Source organism: Amphiura filiformis, chromosome 4 (genome assembly GCF_039555335.1).
Source record: "Amphiura filiformis chromosome 4, Afil_fr2py, whole genome shotgun sequence".
Lineage (NCBI taxonomy): Eukaryota > Metazoa > Echinodermata > Ophiuroidea > Amphilepidida > Amphiuridae > Amphiura > Amphiura filiformis.
Window position 1 is genome coordinate 6,040,557 of NC_092631.1, and position 18,830 is coordinate 6,059,386.

An 18,830-nucleotide genomic window follows, 5' to 3' on the forward strand; every position below is an offset into this window, starting at 1 on the left:
GAACAGTGTTTAGATTGAAACACTAACACTCTCTTATATAATTCTTTTTCTGTGCAATTATCTGTAGGAATGGAAGACATTGTAGATGGTGACCGGAAGTTAATCTTAGGTCTGGTATGGCAACTCATCCAGCATTATTCCAAACTTGGAGGAGGAAGAGGAGGAAGACGGACAGCAAGGAGACAGCCATCTCTGAAGGAAAAATTACTGGAATGGTTAAGAGAAAAACTCCCGTCACCAAAGATCAACAATTTCAAAGAAGACTGGAGAGACGGAAGGGCATTAGGGGTACTTATTGATGTTCTAGTCCCAGGTAAAGTATTTAGTGGTATAATGTTGGGGAAGGACAGACATATATGTCGATGTCTGGATAGTTATTGATGTTCTAGCCCAGGTTAAGTAGTCAGTTGCATAACCACAAGGGGGCAGGAGGGGCAGACTGCTCCCTGTGATGTCGGAAAAGTTATTGATGTTTTAGCCCAGGTTAAGTAGTCAGTTGCATAACCAGAAGGGGGCAGGAGGGGCAGACTGCTCCCTGTGATGTCGGAAAAGTTATTGATGTTCTAGCTCAGGTTAAGTAGTCAGTTGCATAACCAGAAGGGGGCAGGAGGGGCAGACTGCTCCCTGTGATGTCGGAAAAGTTATTGATGTTTTAGCCCAGGTTAAGTAGTCAGTTGCATAACCAGAAGGGGCAGGAGGGGCAGACTGCTCCCTGCGATGTCTAGATAGTTATTGATGTTCTAGCCCAGGTTAAGTAGTCAGTTGCATAACCAGAAGGGGGCAGGAGGGGCAGACTGCTCCCTGTGATGTCTGGATAGTTATTGATGTTCTAGCCCAGGTTAAGTAGTCAGTTGCATAACCAGAAGGGGGCAGGAGGGGCAGACTGCTCCCTGTGATGTCTATAAAGGTATTGATGTTTTAGCCCGAGTAAACTACAATAATATGATACAGTTGTTCAGGTTCGTAATATGATGTTTCACAAATTGGTAGGCATATTCAAATCAAATTGGAACATTACTAAGGGTTGTTTTATCTTTTCAGTTTTGATTCCTTTTTCAGTTTTCGGTTTCGGCTCTCATTGTTATTTCGAAGTGTTAGCAAATAATACGTGTGAACAATCCTTTTATTCTAATCTTTTGTTGCTCACTGAAAAGTTGAACGAAGACAATTTATGTTTTCGGTTTGGTGAGTTATGTTAATTTCTAACATGAAAACGTGAGATGAGAGGGTTGGTGCCAATATAGACTAAAGAAATGTCTAAATTTTACAGTCGTAAATTCGCAATAAGTTGTACAGCTTCAATTGACTTGCGTTTGGTGTATAGGCACTTCCGCCTGGGCGGGGGTGGCTTGTGAAAATAGCCTAGCATTGAAATATATACTGACCATGTTGCCAAGTTATAAGCAAAAGTCTTTCATATTAGCGATGAAACAAGCATCTGAAATAGCCAAATATCAGGATTTATTGGGGTGAGATCAGCTCAAAAGCGGACCTTTCGTGATTTAAGGGCTGCTTTTCAACGTTTTCCAGAAAAAGAGGAGACCTTTTTATTCAAATTGGCAATTTGTCACATAAATGTGAACCACTTTAACGACATCAAAGGCCTATTATGGGTATTAGAGGACATAAAAGCGAGAGGCTCGCTAGACCACTAAAAACACCGGTATCCCACACACTGTGTGTGTTCTATAAATATAATGTAATTTAGTCTTTTCCAGCCTTGATTGACAGCAGGCATTCACCTCTATTGAAATATTAAGCTGATTGGTACTTCAATGAATTCAAATTACATATCAACTCGCATAATCCCTTGCATTTTCGTTTCTGAACAATAGAGCTCCGGAAACTGAAAAGATAAACGACCCCATATATTTCATAGCATAGATTTTACAATTCTGATGCATTTGTATGTTAAAAATAAAATGCTGAATGTTCAGTTACAAAACTATGGCAGGTCATTAAAAAATGTGAAATATATTTCACAGTGTATCTACACTGTAAAATATATTTCACATTTTTTAACTGTACTTCAAATCTGAAGGTCAGTCTGTTTTTGCATTATAAATATAAGTGACTAAACACAACAATAAAGAACAGAGATACAGCTGTGATAATTTGATCTGTTTACTTTTTACATTTGACATAACAGGTGCATTTCCAGACTGGAAAGTCTGGAAAAAAGAAGATGCGTTTGAGAACATCAACAAAGCAATGGAATTTGCTGAAAATTGGCTCAATGTGTACAAAGTAAGTAGTCCCATTCTAGTACATATGTAATGCCATGTCTTAATTCTATTCTTTGGAATAAATAATACATCTCATGAACAGCTTGTTTGGCATGGAAATTGTAGAGATACCGCCCAACACCGGTATCCCATGAGGCTTTGTAACAAATATGGCGCCGTACATGAATATGTGATCACAACGATAGCCGTAATAATAACATCTTGTATCTTAACCATCTCTCGTAATCCATCCGTCGATCTCATCCTGTTGTAGAAATCAACAAGGGTGCCAAGACCTGCACATTGAAGTTCACTTTTGAACAACTTGCTGAACTTGTACTGCGATTATATTTCAATTGTCAGAGAAAAAGCAAATGGCATCCCATAAAATATCATGAATTCATACCCTTATGAGTGAAAATACAGCTTACTTTTTACCCAATATCAACATGGGGTCATTGTGTGAAATATTTTACTGTGATATTAAATAACGACGTACACCTCAGCTTCTTGATACTTCACAATATATGAAACCTCTGCAGAGTGCAGCGCAAGCCTTTTGGTGACAAACAAGTTAATTATAAATATGTTGACAAATCTGCATGTAAACAGAAATCTCTTACACTAGACAAACTCTGCACACTTGATTGTTTCTTTCACATAGAGTTGATATCATGTAAGTCAATGGATATAACATGTTTCTTCCTGGTGGTTATATATAATTTACACAACTTGCCGCCAGCCAGCCCGTCAATTCAAAATGGCAATCCCTCATCTAATTTTGAATCTAAACCTGTGGAAATCAATACTCTTGAAAAATGTAAATCATAATAGAATTGTTTGAAATATTTATTTTAAATATTTATATTTTTCTCTTTTCTTATTTACTTTAAAGCTTGTGACTGCTGACAACATTCTCAACCCTCAAACAGATGAAAATGCAATAATCACATATATTGATCAGTTCTGTCATTGCACACCAATTGAGGTAGGTTTAAATCAGAGAAAATATCTTACCCTTCCCAGAATCCTTTGTAACCTGATATGTCACTTCATTTCATCAAATGACACTCCTGTTGTACAGGTTCCCTTTATTTTCAGTTTGAGAATAAACTGGTTAAACTTGGTGCGATAGTCAAGAAATAAACTCTCACTCATTGGGTCACTTTCTCACGGTCTCACGCCAAGGTAGTATAATCTCACGCCTAGATAGTAAATCTCACGCAAAAAGCTGGAAAATGAGTAAAATCTCACGCATCGTCATGAATAATTTGTTGCTCCCACCTCGAGCGCCATGGCTCAAATAATCATGGTACAAAATGAACATTGGAATCGGCAAATCCCGGTACGTGCCTCTGTCTCACGCCAAGCAATTCCAAAAAGTTGACAGCCCTGTTTTGCAAGATCTGGATGTGTGTGCTCTGTTCATTGAAGTACATTTCCTCACTATCGACCCATGTTGCACTAGATAGCAACATTGGACAAATGTGTATATAGTTAGACTCGAGTCCACTTAACTGAGGAGTGCTATGTACTTTTTTAAATTTGTTTGTTCTTTGTTATTTTTTGGCAGATCTTCAGCGGTCAAAAAGGCATCAAAAGATCAAGTAAGTTTCTATAAAACATTGAATTATATGACTAAGAAAACCACTCAATTTGACCATTTGAGATTTGAATATTATATAACTATAAAAAATAGAAAATAAGCTCTCAAATTACTTTTGTTTGTTTGTTTTGTACCATATATTATTTTTGATATCAAAATATATAGAGGGCATACTGGAATTTAGTTCGAGTTAGGACAACATTATTTTCATCTTAGTTCTAGTTCTGAAAATGTCAAGATGTTCTCATGTCGATAATTGTTCCTTGTGAAGATGCAATCATTGATAAGTCTACACTATATTAATTCATCAGTGCCCTGCCAGTGATATCATCGGTACACTACGTCTTAAAAATGCAAGATGCAGGAGAGCCATCAAAATATTCCAACGATGTTGACTTACTCGGCGAGATTTTGCACTGTGTCCTAATCTATATTATATACATTCTGTCTAATTTCAGAGGCACTATTACAGTACATGAGAAGTGACCAGAGTAAAGTGGACTTCCAAGGAGGAAACCTTTCACTTCCAGAGATTGGAGCCAAATGTGAAATTCCAGAGGGCGCTGTTAGGAAGGACATCCCAGCGGTAGATGTGTCCCTGACTATACAAGACAGTGATGATGATTCCCCACCAATTTATCCTGATCATCTGATGATAACTCCCGTTGCCAGTTGTACTGCCGGTGAAATTGAATCTTTTGACAAACCAGTTATCATCACTCTTCCTCACTCTGTTGAAAGTTTCAAGGATCTTGACATAAGGAGACTTGATGATGATGATGTCCATCTTTGGTTCAAATCCCCACTTAAATCAATGCAAGGTATGTAGGCTTAGTTGCATACCTGCCAACTACTCCGATTTTCGCGGAGTTACTCCGATTTCGAGTTTTAAACCCCCGAAAATCGGAGTACTCCGATTTTCTGAAAAAAAAAAATAAATAAATAAATAAATAAATAAATTTGGAGAAGCACTGGACCTATTCTGAAGTGCTAGGATCATTCACAGTTAATTTGAAAACAATCGGAAAAAATTACAAAAAAATTACAGTTTGTTATCCTTAATATGCAAACCACTAACTAATGTTTACCTCTTCATCTAGCACATATTTTAAAATGCATGGAAAACCAATGCATGTATAATATTCATGCCCATATGACTGATTTCAGTGATTTGAACTCAGATGACCCCTGGGTGACCTCAGATGACCTGGAAATGACCTTCCAAAAAGTTGACATGGGCATGAAACTTGGTAGGTACAGTCAACATTTAGAGCCAAATCTTTGGAAGGTCATTTTGGGGTCATTTGGGGTCACCAGGGTCATCTGAGGTCAAATTACTAAAAACTGTTGCATGGGCATGTAACTTAATGGGTATAGTCCACATTTAGAGCCAAATTTTTGGCGGGTTATTTTGGGTTCACCGAGGGGTCACCTGAGGTCAAATTAATAAATTGGTCGCATGTGCATGTAACTTGGTGGGTTGTATCAACCGTTGTGCTAAATCACTCCCTTAGGTGGAGGCGTCGAAAACCGCGACATCCGAGAACCGCCGTCCATCTAGTTTTGTAATGTTTTCCATTTTTGTTTTTTCAAATTATCTGTGAATGAATACGTCTAGTGTTTCTTTGGAATGTTCTTGATAACGGAATTGTAGGCCCCCGCCAAGTTGTGACGCAGGCCGCCTCCCCTGTTGAGTGAAGGCTGTTCTTTCTTGACATAGATCGCTTCTTTTACTCCTCTTTCGTACCACCTGCGCTCCCTGTCTAAGATTACAACGTCCTTGTTGTCAAAGGAGTGATTCGTGCTGTCCAAATGCGTATATACTGCAGAATCCCCACAACTGGTGCTGGCACGTCTGTGTTGGTACATACGCTTAGCCAAGGTCTGTTTTGTTTCACCGATGTACAAGTCCTGGCAATTGTTGACCTTGCATTCAATAGCATAGACAATATTGCTCTGTTTGTCTTTGTCAAAAAAGCATGCACAATAGAGTTTAGACTTCTCCGTAGTTTACTTGCCCATTGTGCATACTCTGGCCCGACCAGCAATTCGGTGCATATATAGGGCTCAGAGTGATTGGCATTACATGGGATGCGCAATGGTTATCCTTTAAATATTGGGCTATTTACTGGTGTTAGATTTTAATTTTACTTAAAAGTATGTCTTGTTTTAGTGCATTCAGATTCATCTTGTTGCATTTCAAGACCAGCATTTAAACAAATTGGAAATTACACTTTGTTTTTTTGCAGGAGGTTGGCAGAAAGTTGCAGGTAACCTTGCCAGAGGTACAACTCAAGGAGTTCGGCTGATGGGCATTACAGTTTGCACAATTATATTTGAAACCTGTCACTTTGCTCGGTGGGTTTTTTCATCATTCAGACCTCTCAAAATGGAGCTCCTAATGTTTATACCACAGGCAATTGATATTGCAGAGAAACAGTGTGTGTATTTGACAGTGTATTCTGTACACAAGAGTCGTACTGAGGTAAGAAAACTATAGTGTTAAGGACATTTATTCTTCACAACTTTCATGTAAGTTTTCCCAAATGTATTGAAACCCTTGTTTGGAAGTATTCAGTGATGCAAAGTACCAGCACCCCCCCCCCCCCACACACATTTGTGCTCTTATGGACACCCAAAATGAGAAACATGTGTATTGAAAAAGTTTCTTGAAGAAGGGAAGTAAAGAAAATTGGCTGAAGCAGGATTCTATCCTCTGCTTTGTGAGACCAGTGCTCCACTATCCAGCCCTATGATGGATCCCAATTGCAAATATCTATGCTAGGGCGCTGGTCAAAGCCATGAGACTGTGATCGATCACACCCAAGATACAGGAAGTGACAGGTGATGAAGATGTGGCTTTAACTTATAGTAAACAATATGTACATGTGCAGAGAAACCGAACCGGTAATAATATGAAATGAAGAAGGGAAAAAAGAAAATTTGGCTGAAGCTGAACCCTGTTTATATTTGAATTCAGTCGATTTTGATTCTGTACATATTGTTCAGGAAAAAGTACTCTTATATTCAAAAGTACCTACTGTACTCTTATTTACCTTGAAATAGTTCTTTTGTGTATATTTGAAATCATTAATAGCTGTCTTCTTTTGTCTTTAGAAAAGATGTGGGTTGTTTGCTAAATAAAATGATCTGAACAATTATTTCATCAAAATGTTCTGCCCACAGGAAATAAGGATACAACAAGCTGGAAAGAAATATGTGGAATGTGCTGAAGAGCAAACAATTACAGTCCAAGGAAAAGATCTTGCAATTAGATTGCATGAAATACAACCAGAAACTTGGAAACTTACACAAAAAGTAGAGGTTGGTTATTTTTATGTGCTATGCATGGATGAAATGTAGCATTTCAAAAGTGCTGTATTTATTATAGGCCTAGGCCTATGTCTAATGAAACCAAATTTTGTTAAATCAAAATGGTATAGCCAACTTTCCCGGTCGGGGTACGGGTGGGGGCTGCAAAACAAACTTTTCAACCCGGTTTTGGTAACTTTTTTGTCCCAGGTTGGGTACACTAGATTATTTTGTAATTTTTCAACAAATGGTTCACTTGTTTTCAATTTTCGGGAAATTTCTTTCAATTTTCGGAAAATTTGATCGGAAAAGTGGGCCTCCGGCTATAAAATAGGTTTAATTTTCTTCAAAATTTGTGAAATATGAATCCACTTTTTACTCCCCTTTTAATTATTTTTCACTGGCTATGCCACTGCTGTGCCTCTGCTGTCTCACTCCCTCTCCCTCACCCTTTTCCTTTAAGACCCAGGGGTTGCAGCCCCCAAAGCTCCCCACTGGGCACACGCCTGTAAAACTCATCTTTTTCTTTGTGTTTTTCCGGATTCACATATGTAACTTGTTTGTCTTTATTGTATGTGCGCCTTGAGTTCTTTTGAAGATTGCGCGCCTACTAATAACCCTCCATCATCTTTATTACCGGTATTATTATAAAAAACATAAGAATGCCAAAGCGTGTTGCCTTTCATCATCACACTTAATTTAATGATATTGTACACCTTGTGACACAGAAAATTCCACATGATCAACTTCAGACAGGAGATTCAGGGTCAGCATGTCAGTTTCGTTTTGAAAAACCTACACACATGAATCTCATGGAGCTGCGTGGTCAATATGATGTACAACAGCAAGACACAGAATGTGAAATCAAGGGTCGCTACTTCGACAGCCACATGTTTCAAGATGCAATAGGTACACATTTTGTTACTCAATCTTTAAAGGGGCATTTTGTGATCCAAAGCCTCATCCCTCCCCCCACTTTTTTCAACAAAAATGGAGATTTTTATACCACTGGAAACTTCTGGCTACCTAATGTTTATGTACAAAAAGATTTCTTTGAGATTAATTCGTTTAGCAAAATATTGTCATTTGTATTACTTTCTGGGAGTAACAGAACAGAATAACAACACAGTGACCTAGAGCAGTGTAATACACATAGTCATGCAAACTCACTCATAATCAAAACTTGTTTGTGGTTATATACTGACAAATGTCATAAAAAGAGGATCACAAAATACTCCTTTAAAGCAATATGTAGAGATCAGTGAATATGAAATGGCAAGGAACCAAAATTTCCCCACACTTTCCGAGTTTTTGCATTGTCTGCAAAGCTTACCAATATAGTAACTTAAATTAATAAGCTCTAAACTGCGTTTTTATGTACGTTACAACAGAGAATTTTGTATATATATTTTTTAGACTTAGATTTAGAACAGTGGCCTATGGGACCTAAATATACAGAAACTGGAATTTTCAGCATAGGTTTATTCTGTGGTTCTCGATATAACTAGGGATAAAAAAGACGATATTATGACCAATACAGATCTTTGAATAATAACTATACAACCAAAATTTGCCTTGTGCCATGAAAAAATGTGTTGTTTTTTTAATTTCTTCTATTCATTTAAAAATGAATATAATTCAGGGGCGGATCCAGGAATTTTCAATAGAGAGGGCGCTGAGCCACAGCCGCTGCCACGGCGGCTCGGCGCCCACACAAAGTCAGGCGCCGCTCTGCAAAAATACACAGAGTCAGGCGCCGATCTGCAAAAAATACAGGGGGCGCGCGCCGGGTGCGCCCCCCTCTAAATCCGCCACTGTAATTTTAGCTGTATTTCCCAGCAGGGGTTACATTTAATAATATCAACTGCATGCAAGCTGAACTATTGATTTTCTTAAAACTCTCCTATTGTCTATGAGTTCTAATAATTATAAAAGAAAAGATATATGTACAGTATTACAATTTAATTGTTTGCTTTTTGTTTTACAGCCAAGCTCCCAGTAGCCCTATCAAAAGGCAGGATGATACCTCTACCAAAGTTTGGTAAGTTATATGTTGCACCCAAAGACATGGGACATATACGGTAAAATGATTACGCGCAACTTTCAAAACATATTCAACCAATCAATATAAGTGATTTGGACATGTATTTGACCATACACTATGCTGTGTCAAGTAAGAAAAACCATACGTATATTATTGATATGGTGAACAATCACCATGATCACACCTTGCCACATGATCATCAAGCATGCTAGCGTCAAGTAAGTGATTGGTTGTGGTGTTTGTGGTTAACTCTCTTCACGCGGATGTCGACTGCAGACGACAAGTTTCAAAAAATTTTTAGAAATTCAAAAATTTCAGAAATGTAAATTTTCATGACCATATTTGGAATCAGCATGAAAAATGCATTAAAATGAGTACAAACAAGCCTAGTATTGATTCAGTAGTTCTTAAGATAGCTCTTGATATTTTGAGAAAATATTTCAAAACTTGACCTTTTTCCATGGAGGCGCATGGATAGCACGCAGAGCATTAATACTGCATGCACATGACATCTTTCTGGACTAATTTGTAAAGATATCTGACCAGCTGTTGAAAAGGTCCACATTAGCCACATTCAAGCTACATTTAATTGTTCTCTGAAGTTCAACAAAGCATGTATAAATGAAAAGTACACATCCAGATTCTCATTCACGGTGTACCACCGCGGCAGCTTAACCTTCGCGGCTACACCTGGTGTAACTCTGAAGCTACACCATAATGGAGCTACTCTGAAGCTCCTTCGAAGAAGCTACGCCTTAGCAAATCCATAGTTGATACACTTATATCAGAGCTAAAGGAACAAACAAAAAGACTGATGAATTCCTATAAACTAAACTAGTTAAAAATGTTGATTACATTTCTCCTACATGTATGCTCTAGAGCATTGCTCTTAAAGATATCAATGTTACTTTGACCAACTTCCGGTATCATGGAAGGAAGGAGTCAGCTATGACACAAAATTTAATATTATAAAATTGATTGCCAAGAGCATTGTGCATATACCCATTAACATATATATCCTTTTACATAGCAACATTTTGAAATGTATCATATTCCATTCAATCATTAATTTCTTGAATATTGCAATATCTTGTTGCACAAGCCTGGTATCATACCACAGCTACATAATTTGAATTTAGTGCTATATAAGTTAACAATATGAATTCTTTAAATGATATCTACAAACATGGTAACACTTATAAACATGATAATGTTTCAATATTATATCAACAATATTATAATTATGTCAAATACGTGTATGTTATGTTGTACAATAGAGTTCCCTTTCATGAACCAATTATATATGCATGTATTGGTGTGGTATTCACAAGTTTGACTCTTCTGCCGGTCTGGTGAAATACAATCTTTTTCCCTGTAATGTGCACTATTCCTTCAAACGTACTTTGTGTTTTGATGTTTGCAAACAAAATGTTCCTTGTTCAGATTATGTTTTTATCCTGTGGTTAATTCATTCGAATCTAGTTTGTTTTTTTAAATGAGTAATCCACGTGGGGTTAGTTTTTATTCAATGAATGTTAGAGGTTTGGGGGATCGTGTCAAACGTGTTCAAGTTTTTTCTTGGCTTAAAAATAGACCTGAAATATTTTTGCTTCAGGAAAATTTTGAGCAGGAATGGAAAGATGATTGGGGTAATGCAAATGTTTTATTCTCTCATGGCACCTCCAATAGTAGAGGAGTTTGTATTCTTTTTAAAAACTCTTGCAATTTTGATTTGGTTAAAACTTACCATGATGAGGATGGTAGATTTATTATTTTGGATATTACTTTGAATAACCAAAAGATTACTGTTATTAATGTTTATGGTTCAAACAAAGATGATCCTCTTTTCTTTGAAAGTATCCATAGAAAGATGAATGACTTTCATTGTGAGTCAATTGTTTAGGGTGAGGATTTCAACTGTGTTCTTGATGTTATGATGGATAAAAAAGGGGGAAGGGCGCAAACACATTGTAATTCACCTAAATATATTAATGATATTATTACTGCATATGATTTAGTTGATATTTGGAGAAGGAAAAATCCTAATGTGTATAAGTATACTTGGCACTCTAATAGTAATCCTCCTGTATATTGTCGTTTAGACTTTTTCCTTGTATCGTTTAATTTATTGTCTCAGATTGATAACTGTAGTATTTCTACTGGTTTTAAAAATGACCACTCATCAGTTGATATTAACATTGTAACATCTAATGCAGCTCGCTGGATTGATGACATTGTCAAAAATGATGATAATAAAGATCTGAATCCGAATTTGCTTTGGGATTATTTAAAATGTCATATTAGATCAATGACAATGAAATATTCTGCAAAACTTTCCAGGGAGCGCAAAACTCGCGAAGCTAGATTGGTCAATAAGGACGTGTTCTCACTACAGACATGGGGTCTCGTACCTAGGTCCGAGTCCACATACAAGTGGACTCAGTCCACATTGATTTCGTGTTCTCACTAACACCAAAATGCTGATGTAGGATCGACTCCACTTACCCGGATGTTATAATATCAATGCATGACGTCACGAATTCTGTTGCAATGCATGTTTTGAGCCGAACTCACAGCACAAATCAAACTTTACTAGACTATCAATTTTGAAAGATCATTTTTTATTTCCAGGCCCCTGATATATTTCTGCAATCTATGGATATGTTATTTTGTGATATGTATAATTTGGTAAGATCTGAAATAAAACGCTCTAAAAACTATTATTTTATATTAGGCCTATACGTGTAAAATGAGAGAAATACATCGGGTTGTTATTTCTGATTTTGGTCAAACACGCCGATTTACATGCAACACAACCTCTATCACCATTGGTAATTTTGACTCGGTCTAGCAAAATGTACACCTCAAAAACGAATATATTACACCAGAATAATATCCTTTTGTACTATCCTGTAAAGTTCAATGTCGTTTTGTTTAATTCTGAAACTGGATAAAATCTGTATCTTGCTGCGATGCCGTTGTTTTCACACTGCACGAGAAGCATGCTGCTCATCAAACTACGGCAAGCATCTCAAACGAACTTCCGTGTATAGCCACTTTCCCAGAGCTTTTTCCACATAAAAAATAAATGTTGTAAATTACTACATGAAATAAAGCCTGTAGAAATTTGTTCTATAATACCAGCTATGAATTTTTTAAGTTGAAAATGCATATGTTTAAATTTTATAATGGAGAATTATATAATGTAGACTGTATTGTATAGGCCTATAGTACAACGACGGCCATCAAGGTCGTGCATAGAGCATTTCCGGTATAAGTGGATCGAGTCCACTTGTAAACGCGTTCTCACTAGGCTGTTTGATACCACGTCCTAGGTACGAGACTACCTCAATGAGGTGGTCTCGATGCTACATCCTGGATGTAGGATCTTATTTCGCGTTCTCACTATGCTTGGAAGTGGACTCGATGTAGGATCGAGTCCACGTCCTGGTATCAAACAGGCATAGTGAGAACGCGCCCTAAGATCAATAATCTTGAAGAAAAATATAGTTCTGACCCATGTGATAATCTTTTAAATACTATTAATGAGTGTAAATCTGAGCTTGAAGACATGTATAAGATTAAAGCTGAGGGTTCAATTATTAGATCAAGAGCAAACTGGATTGAGCATGGCGAGAGAAATTCAAAATATTTCATTAATTTAGAAAGGAGGAATCAAAGACAAAACAATCTCTAAATTGTATAGCAGTGACTCCAATCAACCAATTACAGATCCCAAGGGAATTTTAGATGAAGAAAAGAAATATTATCAGAATCTTTATAGTTCATGTAACCTCCAGATTTTAATTATGATGATCTTTTTGATAATAATGATAATATTCCCAAGTTGAACAATGACATGCAAAAACAATGTGAGGATCAGGTGACCAGAAAGGAATGTCTTGATGCTTTAAAAACAATGCCTAATAACAAAACACCTGGTACAGATGGTTTTCCCCCTGAGTTTTATAAATTGTTTTTTAATGATTTAGGTGACATTTTAATTAAAAGTTATAATTATTCTTTTCAGAATGGAAACCTTTCTGTTGATCAGTGCAGAGGTATTATTAATTTAATACCTAAGAAAGACAAAGACCCATCTTTTTTAAAAAAATTGGCACCCAATTTCTCTTTTAAACACAGACTACAAAATCATCACAAAAATTATTGCTCTTCGTTTGAAACAGGTTCTTCCCAATATCATTCATAATGATCAAACAGGTTTTCTAAAAGGACGCTATATTGGTGAAAATATTAGGCTTGCTCTTGATACAATTGAGTATCTGAATGATAATAACTTGCCAGGGCTAATGTTTTTAATTGATTTCAAAAAGCGTTCGATAAATTAGAATGGTCTTTCCTGTTTAAAACTCTTAAATTTTTTAATTTCGGTCAAGATCTTATAAGATGGGTCCAAGTTTTCTATTCAAATATTTCGTCTTGTGTAACAAATAATGGTCATGGATCCACCTTTTTTCCATTATTATGTTATCTTCGTCAGGGATGCCCGCTTAGCCCTCTCTTATATATTATTTGTAGTGAAATCCTGAACTGTATGATCAGGAATGATAATATTGTGAAAGGTATTAAAATTGTTGATAAGGATATTCTTGTAAGTGCATATGCTGATGACACTACGATTTTTATTAGGGATGTTGATTCCTTAAAACAGATTATTTGTATCCTCAAGAAATTTCAATCATTTTCAGGTCTTAAAATTAATTTTAATAAATCTGAGCTTTTGGCTCTTGGCTCTTTTCGTAGAAACCCTCCCAATGTTAGTGATATTGATTTGTTATACACCATTCAGCCTGTTAGACTTTTAGGAGTACTTTTTTATTCTAATCTAAATAATACTTTTGAGTTAAACTTTGCGCCCAAATTAAAAAAACTCAAAGAGATTCTTAGAATTTGGTCTATGAGAGATCTCACTCCAATTGGCAAAATTACCATTCTTAAATCTCTTGCTCTCTCACAGCTTATTTTCCTTTTTTCGGTTCTCCCAAATCCGCCTGATGCATTTGTTAAGGAATTGAATTCTATTATTTTCAAATTTGTTTGGTCAAACAAACCTGATAAAATCAGAAGAAGTACTATTATTGGGAACTACGAGCAAGGCGGTCTTAAGATGATTCATGTTCCATCCATTATTAACGGTCTCAAAATTGCTTGGGTGAAACGCCTTCTGGATACTGAATGATAGTAGTTGGAAGTATTTTTATAGACACCATTTACATAATTTAGGTGGTAATCTCATTTGGGAGTGTAATGTAAAGCCTTCTGCTAGATGTATTAATCGTATTAAAAGTAATTTTATTAAAGATGTTGTAAATGCATGGTGTTTTACGACTTATGATCCTCCTGCATATAATTTTAGACATCAAATTCTCTGGAATAATTCTTCTATTATTATCAATGGTAGCACTATTTATAAGCATGTATGGTGCAGTAAAGGGATTAAGTTTTTGGAAGATATTTTAGATGATGATGGGGAATTTTTAGCCTTGTCACGTTTGAAAGATAAGTTTAATTTGAAGTGTAACTTTTTGGACTACTATTCACTTATTTATGCCATTCCAAATAAATGGAAAAGAAGTGTCAAGAGGGGGGAGGACAATGATAATATTAATTCATCTCAGGAGGAGATGCTTGCCAGAATTACAAAGACTGTTAAAGTGTGTAAAATCATTAGTGATATCTGTATGAGTAAGCTCTTCAAACCACCAATCGCTGAGGAGAAATGGTCGTATATCTTTGATAATATTGATTTGAATTGGTGTGATATTTATCAAATTCCATTGTCCTCCTCCCGATCGACCCAACTTAGATATTTTCAATTTAAAATTCTTCATAGGTACCTTGGTACCAATAATAATATGTTTAAATTTGGTTATGTTGATTCCAATTTGTGTTATTTTTGTAAACATGAAGTTGAGACTATATACAGCATCTCTTTTGGGAATGTAATGTTGTAAGAAATTTCTGGAATGATGTTCAAAATCAAATCATAACTAGACTTAGCTGTGGTCTAAGACCACGAACACAGCCGTGTTGTGACCCCTTAATGACCTTTGACCCCAAAATATATGAAAACCCCATAGACATTGGCTAATGTCAATGTATGTGTGCACGTGGCATCACTTTGCCATGTTATTTGTAGCAGAAGGGGCATTTTGAAGGTTTTTCGTCTCAGACCGGAAGTGACCCCTTAATGACATTTGATCCCAAATAAAAAATACCACATATGAATTGGGTAACCACAATTCATGTGTGAACATACCGTTACTGTCCTATGTTTTTCTTAGCAAATAAAAATTTTTGAAGGTTTTTCGTTTTATACCGGAAGTGACCCCTTAATGACCTTTGACCCCAAATCTGTGTACACCCCATAGACACTGGGTAATAACAATGCATGTGTGCAAGTGGCGCCACTGTCCTACAGAATCTGTGGAAGAAGATGCATTTTAAAGGTATTTCGTTTTATACCGGAAGTGACCCCTTAATGAGATTTGACCCCAAATAAAAAAATACCACATATACATTGGGTGACTGCAGATCACCTGTGAACATACCGTTACTGTCCCATGTTTTACTTAGCTTATAAATTTTTTTAAAATATTTCGTTTTTACGGAAGTGACCCCTTAATGACCTTTGACCCCAAATCTGTGTACACCCCATAGACACTGAGTAATAACAATACATGTGTGCAAGTGGTGTCTCTGTCCCACATAATTTGTGGAAGAAGATGCATTTTAAAAGTATTTCTTTTTATACCGGAAGTGACCCCTTAATGAGCTTTGACCCCAAGTAAAAAAAATACCACATATACATTGGGTGACTACAGATCATATGTGAACATACCGTTACTGTGCTATGTTTTACTTAGCTAATAAAAATTTTTGAAGGTTTTTCGTTTTATACCGGAAGTGACCCTTAATGACCTTTGACCCCAAATCTGTGTACACCACATAGACACTGGGTAATATCAATGCATGTGTGCTAGTGGGGTCGCTGTCCTACGGAAGTTTTGGGAGAAGATGCATTTTAGTTGAAATCACGTTTTTGACCCCTGTGACCCCTGCGTGACCTTTGACCCCACGAGTTTCATGTGACATGTAGGGGCACGGTCAATGATCATTGTGACCAAGTTAGGTCAAAATCGATGTAAGCATATGAGTGCTAGAGCAAATGTAATGGTTGACAGAAGAAAGAAAGAAGAAAGAACCTGGAAGAAAAAAGACACAGCCGTGACTAACGTCACGGCTGTGTAAAAAAACAGGTTTACCTGGACATGAAGAGTGTTTTGTTAGGTATTCTTGACCCAGATTTGTCCAAATTCAACTTCCTTGTTCTTCATGGGAAAAAATTCATTTATGATGTGAAGTATAAACAAGGTTCTCTAAATATTTATTATTTTATTAGGAGGCTTAAGAAGACTGCTAAGGTAGAAAAAAGCATGTCATGTACTGAAAAAAGGTTAAATGAATGGCATAAACGTTGGAACTCCATTTTGTAAAATAATTATAATTGTATACCGTATCATGTTTATTGAGTACAAATGCATTGTTGTTTATACATATCACATGTCATATATTATTCATGCTACGTTGTACATGTATGTAACCTGCTGATAAAATAAAAGCACGGTGTACCTAGTGTATACTGTGGAAAGATAAAAAAAAAAGTTAACTTGGACCACAGTTATGACACACGTACGTGTCCGGGCTTGCATATATAGCTCATTCAGACATTCAGATCGAGTTTACTTACTGAATGTACATGGTTGTATATTGGTGTGTGGTTTTTTTTGTAATTTTGCTCTATATTTGAATTTGATTATCGTGCAATATTTTGAGTATTATATTTTGTACTGTTTTGCAAGTATAATTCAAATAAATATTATTATCATTATTAATATTATAGAAATGGAGACGGTAAGCGACAAAGACATCAGTGATGTAGCTAATAAAGCTGACCTTGCATATGAAGATCTAGAAAATCTCTATATAGAACTCGAAATAAAGAGTGCTGATATCGACAATGCTAAGAGAGTGGCTAATACACTAGATTTTAAAATACAGGCAACTAAAGTGTTGGAGCATTGGCGGAAATCTAGTGGCAGTAAAGCAAACAGGAAAACCATCCTTGATGCATTACAGGAATGTGACTTGATAGAGGCCAAAGAAATTTTAGAGGAGAAATGGGGTCTTAAAGGTGAGCAAGAAATAGCCTTGAAAAAGGAAATAACCAAATTTGTCACTTTTGAACCTCTACTATTTGTTTATTTAGATATAAAGTCACATTGTACTGATTGAGTTATCAAAGTATGCAGAACAAAATTCTCCATCTATCGACCACTTAATTTTGTAATTTAGTTTTAGTGTCTTTAAATAATTGCTTTTGTTTTAAGTGCAGGGATACCTTTGTGCACATTATATGTTGAAGGGGCTCTTGCTTTACATAATGATTAAATAGTATTTACCCACTTCTTCCCTGCTTGTAGTATCACATGGACATAACCAGCGGTCGAATTCGATGGTATCGCATCGCATTTTGCGATGCAATTTCCATCAACTGCTATTCACTTTTCCAAAATGCATCGCTAAAAGTGCTATACATAAATTTGAGCTAAATTTCATGTCGCACTTGCCTCAAAAGTCCCCCAATGCATCGCTATTTGCGAGCCAAATTCCACGACACGTCGCATTAACCGCAAAACACATCTGGATGATCTGGAATTCCCCGAAAATCAAAAACATCACAGTCGGTATTTGCTCATTCTAGTTACATCTAAGATAATTATACTGTATTCCGTTGCAAAAATAAGACAAAGCAATGTTGGGTACCATATTGCGGAATCTGTTGTGGTTGATTGCTTATGTCATGCTTATGTTTACTAGCGTTACTCCCCCAATTATGCGAGAGAATGTCGCCATTGCACGCACTAACTATACACAAAATCATAACACACGTTCCTGGTGAAGGGAGTTACCAAAACCATAAGATCAGCGACCTTCGGAAGCTTGCAATATTTTTACGGGGATGAGATAATGTCGAGATGTTGAACAAAAATTAGGCGAAGAGTTTACTGAAGACCTAATCTGGTTTTATAATTTTTGAAGGTTTTTTTCATCTTTGGTATTTTTGCTGTTCGTGGAGCGACTTTACCAGGTTTGCAAAATTGCAACATTATTTTTTAATGCTCATTCCTCGCGGTAAAAGTTTAGGCCTACCCTTTTTTTCAAATGCTATGATCCTGCATGGTGCATATAATTAGAGAATAAAAGATAGAATTTTGTCTTTTGCCTATCCAATATCCAATATCGTGTCATAATGGATGGGCTGGCCAATATTTTGAGTAGTGGATGCCGGCGCAGCCGGCATCCACTACGATTATTCTTATTCAGTTTTAATGTAATTTTTGCGAGAAAAACTGCCTTTTTTCAGAAAAAAATAAAGTTACTTTTGTGAGGACATTCCCGTTGTCGCGTTCTTAGTTCTCGCATGTGTATTACGCGAATGCATTATCGTGCCCTGACTAATATCACTATCAACTATTGTGAGATATTATATACACCAGAAAACAAATCAAATTACGTGAATTCTTTACAAGACGCATACCCATTGAATAAGAATTATATT

At 36.3% G+C, this 18,830-nt stretch overlaps 1 protein-coding gene across 1 annotated transcript in view; it reads left to right on the plus strand.

Annotated features, from left to right (window-relative positions):
- LOC140149654 (uncharacterized) overlaps positions 1–18,830 on the plus strand; it is a 67,843-nt gene that overhangs the window by 27,044 nt on the left and 21,969 nt on the right. Inside the window, exons 4-13 of the mRNA XM_072171733.1 lie at positions 68–313; positions 2,150–2,247; positions 3,121–3,213; positions 3,799–3,832; positions 4,290–4,652; positions 6,081–6,316; positions 7,018–7,155; positions 7,872–8,052; positions 9,131–9,184; positions 17,112–17,402. Of these exons, the coding sequence (XP_072027834.1) occupies positions 68–313; positions 2,150–2,247; positions 3,121–3,213; positions 3,799–3,832; positions 4,290–4,652; positions 6,081–6,316; positions 7,018–7,155; positions 7,872–8,052; positions 9,131–9,184; positions 17,112–17,402 (1,734 nt within the window). The remainder of the gene's footprint in view (positions 1–67; positions 314–2,149; positions 2,248–3,120; positions 3,214–3,798; positions 3,833–4,289; positions 4,653–6,080; positions 6,317–7,017; positions 7,156–7,871; positions 8,053–9,130; positions 9,185–17,111; positions 17,403–18,830) is intronic.